The sequence below is a fragment of the Anneissia japonica genome, unplaced genomic scaffold, assembly GCF_011630105.1.
Source record: "Anneissia japonica isolate Jap-2015-1 unplaced genomic scaffold, ASM1163010v1 scaffold5248_len23683_cov104, whole genome shotgun sequence".
NCBI lineage: Eukaryota > Metazoa > Echinodermata > Crinoidea > Comatulida > Comatulidae > Anneissia > Anneissia japonica.
Window position 1 is genome coordinate 6,099 of NW_022691447.1, and position 8,711 is coordinate 14,809.

Here is an 8,711-nt window from a genome sequence, read left to right on the forward strand (position 1 = left end):
ACCGATCATGTTCGATTTTTCTTCAGCATTTGATAAAATATATCACTCAGAGTTGATACAATGTTTATATTCTCGCTTTGGTATTACCGGTCACGCTCTAAACTTCCTCTCAACCTGTGTTTATCACATTTCTCAATCGGTCATTCAAACATTTTGTCTCTCGTTTTTACAAGATGAATCATATAACCAGTGTACATAACATAGTGAATGTTTTTCATCAAATCCTGGGGCATTAGAAAAATTGGCAGCATCTGCAGATTTCTGTACCGCGGGTCTGCTGTAACTTTGGTCCATGCATTTGTAATAGATAGGTGGTCATCAGATTGAAAGTACACAAAAAAAAAGTTTTTTCGTAGACATTGTTTATTAAAAGCTTGCAAAAAGGTGAATCCTCATCAACAGCTGTTGGCTCGTACGGAATGGGCTGTTGCCACGCTGAATTTTGAATTTAAGTGCCAAATTTGACCAAAAAATGGCAAAGTTTTCACGCTTTGTTTACTCAAACATCATGTTTTAAAGCTAGTCTGTCACTGAGAGATTCAATTTGAAGATATTCATTTAAATATTTATTTATTTATTTATTTATAGGACCTAACAACATTCATATTCTGGCACTGTTTTGCTTGATCGGTTGTTAAGTTTGATTGACACGCCAGATAGTTCCATTGTATTAAATAAGAAACTAACCCTATAATGTTAGTGCCATTTCGGTGAGTCTTTTCCCAGATCATCCATTTTTTTTACCACATGCTTTCTTTGTAACACAGAATAAGGATGTAAAAAGATATCAGTGTTTCCGTTTACGTAGCAGCCAGTCGTAACCTCACCCACATAAAAAGGGTAATGTAATATAAATCGATACAATTTGGAAAATAGTATACTCATTGTGTTTACGCTGGGGTAGCGCAACATTAATTCATCTTTAAGTGATTTTCTTAGCAATCTTCTTTAAGCAATAAATTTATTTTATCCAAATAAACTTGAATAGGTACATAATAATAAAAGAGGAAGAAACCAGCACGATTTTGTGCAACTTTCTCTGCTCCCTATATATATATAAGAGCGACATATTATTATTATTATTAAATAATGAACAGGTAAATATTATATTCCTGGCACTGTTCTGATTAGTCAGTTTTTAAGTTCGATTGACACTCTACAAAGATCAATAAGGAACTCAAAGTATAGTGTTAGTGGTTTTTCGGTGAGCACTTTCCCAGATCATCCATTTTTTCTACCACATGCTTTCTTTGTAGCATTCAATCAGGATGTAAAAAGAAAAAGTAAAAAGTAAAAAGTGTTTCCGTTTGTGGTAGCAGCCCGTCATGTTCTCACCCACTTCAAAAGGCTAATGCTATATAGGCCTAAATCATTAGGAAAATAGAACTAGTTGTGTTTGCATTGAAGCAGCCTGGCATCAAGTAACCTTCTTAGTGACTTCAGGTAATTTAATTATTTTTTCTCCAAATAAACCTGAACCCAGGAATATAGAGGAACAAAAAAAAATAAAAGACACATGACAGCAGCTAGTTGGTAAACAAGTCGCTAGCCTTCTATTTCACTTGTCTTTTTGAAAAATTAAGTAGGAAATATTTGTATTTAATTGTAATTCTTGTTTTTGCAATGGCTGCACTGCCCACCCACACCGAAAACTTAAATTAATATAATTGATGCCAAACAAAAATTATTAATACATGTTTTACTAAATAAATACGAAAAATACTAAGCTAACATCTTCGTATGATACTTTCTCAAAATAACCATATAGGCTACGAAATAAAACACTAATAAAAAAAATCGTACATTATCCATTTTGTATTGCGGAGTTATAGTATGTCAAAGGTCATCTCCCGCAAAAATGTCAAATTTTACACGTTTTTCTTACCTCAAAATGGCATTTTGAAGCTAGTACGTGACTGAAAGATACAATCTTAATATATTAGGTATCATACAACAGCTATGAAAATTATCTATCAAAATGATGTGTATGATAACACATTATATTAATGTTGTGTGCTCCATAATTTCTAGAAAACATTTGTTTTTATAACTTTTTTGTCTAAATTAAATAATACATGTTATAATTTATAAAAACTACTAAGCTAACAACCTATTTGTCTGATTTTTTCATAAAAAGATAAAAATGGTGGATTCTCATCACTAAGCCTTGGCTTGTTTTCAGGCAAATATTCGGGTTTTGGTGCCAAATTGTTTGGCACAAATGGCACATTTTACACGTTTTTAGCTAAAAATGGTATTTTGAAGCACTAAATTTAGCCAATAAAATAATGAAAAACATGTTTTTTGATAATTTTTGGGTCACAAAATTAACATAGTATGTCGCCATATACATGGTTTGATAAATAATGTTAATAGCTTTCGTATGATACCAAATATATTCAAATTGAATCTTCCAGTGACTAAATACCTTAAAAATACGATTTTTTGATAAAAACGTGTAAAACTTTTAATTTTATTAATAATAACAAATTATTTTAAATACTAGGCCTAACTTATCCATCAGAATGAAAGTAACGAGCAATCGGAAGATGAGTCAAGAGATCTTCGGAATTTGGAGAAGACAAGAGAAACTGCTGCATTGTTCATCACATTTCGTCAAGGCTTTGCAAATGCCTACAAATCTTTTTTCAAGATGTTTAAAACTATCTGAGGTACATAATTATATATTATATTCCTGGCACTGTTCCGATTAATCAGTTTTCAAGTTCGATTGACACTCCACAAAGATCAATAAGGAACTCAAACTATAATTTTAGTGGTTTTTCGATGAGCACTTTCCCAGATCATCCATTTTTTCTACCACATGCTTTCTGTGTAACACACAATAAGGATGTTAAAAGATATCAGTGTTTCTGTTTACGGTAGCAGTCGGACATGACGTCACCCACATTAAAAGCTCAATGAAATATAAATCAGTGCACTGTATAGAATACCGGTACACTTTGTACGTTTGCACTGGGGTAGCGTAGCATCAAGTCATCTTCGAGTGATCTTCTTAGCGATCTTCTTCAGGTAATCATTTTTTTTTTACAAATAAACTTGAAAGTATAATTAGGTACATAATAATACAAATTAAAAGACGTCCTAAGCGGTTAAGTATTGTCAGCTAGTTAAAAAATGTCGCTGGCCGTCTATTTATTTTCACTTTTAACAATTTCTGGCAGAAAATATATAATATCTATGGAGATTTTTGTATGATCGGAAAGAAATGCAAGAGAAGAAAGAGGGAAGAAGGAGGAATTCACATTTTTGGATATGGGTGGTCAGGGGTCCTGAACCCCCCCCCCCCCCCCCCCCCCCCCCCCCCACAAGTTTTCAAGACCCGTGAGCTGATTTTTGTTTTGTTTTGTTTTGTTTGTTTGTTTTTTTTTTTTATATTTTGTTACAATAATGAAATAAGAAGTCAGGAAAGATCATTTTCTGCCATCTAGTAATCACAATTTTCTCGTGGGGACCCCTGAATATTTTTTTATTTTTGGGGATCATCGATTCATTAAAGAAGAACACGTGTATGCAACGTATGTATGCTTTTACACACATAATATGCCTATTTACTGTAATGAGAATAAGAAAAATTTACCTAACCATTTTCAAGGGGGAAAACCTTGACTCTTGAAAAACTTTAAAGCCATTAAAAGACAATTCAGAAGTCGGGAAAGCTCATTTCCCGCCATCTAGGAATCAAAAATTTTCCCGGGGGAGAACCCCAGACCATCTGTATCTTTCGGGTTTATCGATTCATGGAAAAAAGAATATGTATGCAACTACTCAGTTTGTTTTATGTATGAATTAATACACACATAACAGGCCTGTTTAATGTAATAAGAATGACTGAGAAAGTTTACCTTACCGTTTTCAAGAGGGAAAAAACATTGAATTTTAAAGAATAAAAGTCATTAAAAGACACCAGCTGAAAAGTCGGGAAAGCTCATTTTCCTCCATCTAGGAATAAAAATTTTCCCGGGGTCCCCCCAGATTCCTCCTTTTTTAGGGGGGGGGGGGGGGGTTGGAGGGGAATTTTTACCCCACCCCTAAATTTGAACCCAGATCCCCCACCCCCGATTTATATTCCCATTCATCTTACCAGTGACCCCCACTTTGAAAAGACGTTCCGCCGGCCCTGTGATTAAACAATTAAAGAAAGAAGCTTATCATACCATGAAGAAATAAGATATAATATATATAAATAACAACCTTTGCACTACCAGAACGTTTGGTGGGAAAGCTCATCGCCGTAGGGCTTAGTTGTGCCTCAAAACTGCATGAATGTCATTGTGGGCCAAAGATTATTTTTTTATGATAAAACTTCCTAGTCTGTATAACAATGACAATCATTAATTTTCGATATGCATGGCAGTTTAGAATAATAATATTGCTGTAGGCTTTTAGAACGTACCAAGCTTCAGTATAAAATAACTGAAGTTTTTATTGAGGTCATAAGTTGAATGATAAATCAGCAGATTTGCAATGAAATAGATTCATAAAGTGTGACAAAAATATTTAAACCAATCACCCAACAATAATAAGTTGAAATATATATCTGCTCAAAAGAGCATACATGTATTTTCAATTGCTTCAGACATATGTTCAGAGTTTTTTTTTGTGTGTGTTTCGTTCCCTAACACAAAGCGCGGTAGTCAAAATAAAATGACATGAGGTGATTTTTAACTATTTATTTATTTATACGTTAGTCTGTTTCGGTAATTTATTTTAGCTTGGTTAACTCAGTTGACCTAATAGAATAGATTTGGCTTTTTTAGCGTCATTTTGCTTGCTTCGAACATTTACATGGGAGTGGTATTTTTGGGAGTCGCCCTTCGCGCACCCCGCTAGTTACGCTACTGGCGATAGGCAAATAAATATTTATAAAAGATACATTGAATTCATTCAAAGGATCCTCGGCTGTCCATAATATCTTCAGTGGCAGATTGAATGTAGTGGGGGAGGGGGACGAGCCGCCCTCCCTTCCTAAGTTTCTCAAAATTGTAAAAAAAAAAATTGGAAAAAAAAATTATAATCTAATTTTTAGCCATCTAAAGGTACCATAATCATGAATGTTCTTGTCTCAGCCACAACCATGGTAAAGCTGAGATGGTATAGAGTCCCTATCTGTGAAAGTTCCTCCCTGGGCCCCCTCTATTTCGAATTCCTGCATCCGCCACTAATCGCTTTATTGTATCGCTTTATTTCCTCACCTAGCGCCTTTGATAAATTTTTGAATTGGCGCTATATAAGTATTTGTTATTATTATTAATATTATTATTATTATTATTATTATTATTATTATTATTATTATTATTATTATCAAATTCAGAGATTTCAAGTTGAGACAAATTGTAGGCGTGAGATTTTTTAACGGAAACCTCACACCTCCTTCCCACGGAAAGTTTATTTTCTAAATGCTTGAAAAGGCATTCAGGATCTGAATTTTTCCATTTTACTTGAAAATACATGCATTTCAGGTCGTCTCCTAGTGGCAAATCCAGGAATTTGTAATAGAGGGGGCTAACAAAGAGGGTATAAGAAATTGTATGATTAGGCTATGAGATTCCTATGGCCGAAAATGGTACTGTCGAACGTAAACACTTTTTATTTTGAAAAATTTAGAGGGGCCTGAGCATGAGCTGGCAGTGTATGTACCGTGCACATTTGTGTTGGAGACACAAACAACTTTAACTTCCGTGTAAATATTGTTAAAAACTATATTATTCAATTTGCCAAGCCTATCCAAGATTCACTACTACTCCTTTCACGTTCTCCCCTCCATGTCATCTCACTTTTCCTCTCTCTAGAGGGCGACAAACTATGATGATGAACAGAATAATATCACAATAACTAGTTAACATTTAACACTAACAGTACCATACGCGTCCTTTTGGTCTTATCCGACAGCGATTTTAAAATGATATATCTACAGTTTTAGTGCAGCTAGTTGGTATAGGCTTACATGATAACAATTATCTATATTATAATAATATTCTTATTTCAAAGCCTAAAATCATAGTGATGTAACCTAGTGCGTCAGATAACGTCGGAGATTTGAAACTTATCGGTTTGAAAAACTATAACAACATAGATCATTGAAGTCTCCATATCAGATATCGATATCAACTTGGCTGCTTAACTTTTTAATGCTTTTCACAATCTTGCTCCCCAAACAATTTGTCAGTGCTTTGGTGGTTTTTATATTTCTTTATTTAGAAGGAAATTAAAAAATAATACATTAAATGTTTTAAAAAGGATGTACAATTTTTATGCTATTATTTATTCTTAATAAAACAGAGGGTAGACAGACATCCAACCCAACTTTTCTTTCCATTAAAATATTACTAACATTGTAACTAACATTGTTGTTATTCAATACAGAAAACACTGCACACAAAACAAACATTGACTAATATTTCTATTTTATAAGTCATAACAAAATTGATTTTAAAAAAAAATGCATTAGCATCACTATTAATTTTATAGTGCTCTTTAATTTTAAGGAAATTTTTCAGTTGGGCCTGCCAAAACCATGGTCTTTGGTCTCTAAATCAAGGGAATCTTTAATTGGAGGGAACATCTTATGATAAAAGATAGGCATTCAAACGGGGCCGCAGATGTGTGGTCTAGGCCCCAAATGAGTCTCATGACGAATGCCTGACTTGGTATCAAATCAAGTTGCCACACACACTTCAATGCTTTTGCTATTTTTAGTACATATAATGTTTTCTTCTCCACATCCTTCTTATATCATATGAATTAACTTAAATTTTTAGATATGGACGAACTGATTCTAGAGGAAAGCAATCAGAAGAAATCTCAGAGATTGTATTGTGGTATCTCCCGGCAATCGATTTTCAACTTCATTGTTGTTGTTGGACTGCTTCTGTTGTGTTCTTCTGTAATTTTCAAGTTCCAGCAAATCGACATCAAGCTGAAAGGACTTTCGGTAGGAATAAAAATTGGTTTATTGTACTTTCCAGTACCTTGTTTTGTTCTCTTTGATTCCCGTTTTCTATTCCTAGCCAGCTAGCTTTTCTACTTCTATCAGGATAGGAGGTGCCTGAGTGATGGGTTGGCCGAGACTTAACAGGTGCTGGATAGGATACATTTTGGTAGTCTTTCAATAAATGCAAATTAATTTTCCCATTTTTACAATTTCACCATATAAAATTACATACCGTATAATTTTTGTTTTGTATAAATACTTTTTTTTTTAAATAATAAAGGCACTTTACAGTCAGTGTAATGAAGCTTAAGGGATAATAAACAACCAATATGCATTCTCATAAAGCTGCCTAGCCATAGGCTAGTTAAGAATAGATAATTAAAAATAAACTTATTACAGTCTGATTTCCAGACGCCAGATCAGGAAAAAAAGTCCGAAGCACTGTCGCTGACTACTAGTTGTGACATTCAATGTAAGTTTGACTTGAATTGACTTAAGCTCTGATCACACACTCACACACTATCACACATTTGATAAGTAAATTTGATAGTCATATTACATCCGGGTGTAATATGACATCATATCCATGGACTCATCACATTAATTTGTTACATTAAACTTTATGGACAAATACATGTGATATGCCCATTTAGGTGTATGATACATCAAATCTAATAATTGTTATAAATTAATCTAATAAATTAATTAATCTAATTATTCTAATTAATTAATTGTTATAGATAAATAAAATCTAATTGTTATAAATAAATCTAATAATTGTTATGTCTATTATTATATTTTAATATAAATAAATGAATTATCTCAAATGTGACAGCCATGACAGCTATTTAATTTTAATCATTACAGGCGAAAGGGGACCCATTAGAAAGACAGGTATTTTGTATAATTTCTGTGTTAATAATTTAGGTTGTTAAAATAATCATTTTTAAGCTAAAGCTAAAAAACTAAGAACATTTTTCTGGAAATAAAAACAATTTCCATAATCGAAAAACTCTTTCCAATATTAATTTGAAGATGGCATAACCAATTGGCTCACTTGCATTTCGTTGTAAATTTGCCGAAATTTTTGGAAATTTAGCTTTAGTTAGTAGTTTAACTTTCGTTTATCAATGAATAATTGTACTTTGAATGAGGTTCAGCCACCTCTACTTTATGCTCTATGAGGCTTCGAGAGTGGAGCGCTTCATTTGGAACACATTTCCAATAAACAAATCTCTTTAAGCGATACCTACTTATATCAACGAACGTAGTATTGGCAGAAGCCTTGTACAATTTCGATTAACACTTTACTACATTGCCTAATGAAACCTACAAAAAGAAGTTCTGATGCATTCTCGTAACTTACGCTATGAAATCTTTACCCATCCTAGGCGAACAGGGAGTACCAGGACCGCCCGGTCCACCTGGACCAAAGTGTGAACCAGGTAGGCCTACTTTAGTCTTTTCCTATTCTTGCGCAACTACCATCATAACATTGTATTATATCATTATTATTGTTATTCAAAAATTCTTCTTTTTCTCGGTTGGCGATGATGGTGCAATCAACCGTTCGGCAACTTATGGGTCGCGACCAAATGTTTGGGTCGCGAAAAAAAAATTGATGGGTCGCATAATCTCTTCAGATCGTGAAAAAATTACTTAACACGAACGAAGACAAATTAAATTACAGTAAGCGAAAGTGCAATTTAAGTGTGACAAGTGTGTCAGCTTAATATTTGTTATGAGTGCGTTATCA

The 8,711-nt window shown here is 33.5% G+C and overlaps 1 protein-coding gene across 1 annotated transcript in view; it reads left to right on the forward strand.

Moving 5' to 3' along the window:
- Positions 1 to 2,546: 2,546 nt before the first annotated feature.
- The window catches only part of LOC117100053 (collagen alpha-1(XVII) chain-like), a gene marked incomplete at its 3' end in the record, with an annotated part of 14,718 nt that continues 8,553 nt past the window's right edge, over positions 2,547 to 8,711 (forward strand). Inside the window, exons 1-4 of the mRNA XM_033239601.1 lie at positions 2,547 to 2,672; positions 6,783 to 6,955; positions 7,355 to 7,427; positions 8,347 to 8,400. Coding sequence (XP_033095492.1) covers positions 6,785 to 6,955; positions 7,355 to 7,427; positions 8,347 to 8,400 — 298 coding nt within the window. The remainder of the gene's footprint in view (positions 2,673 to 6,782; positions 6,956 to 7,354; positions 7,428 to 8,346; positions 8,401 to 8,711) is intronic.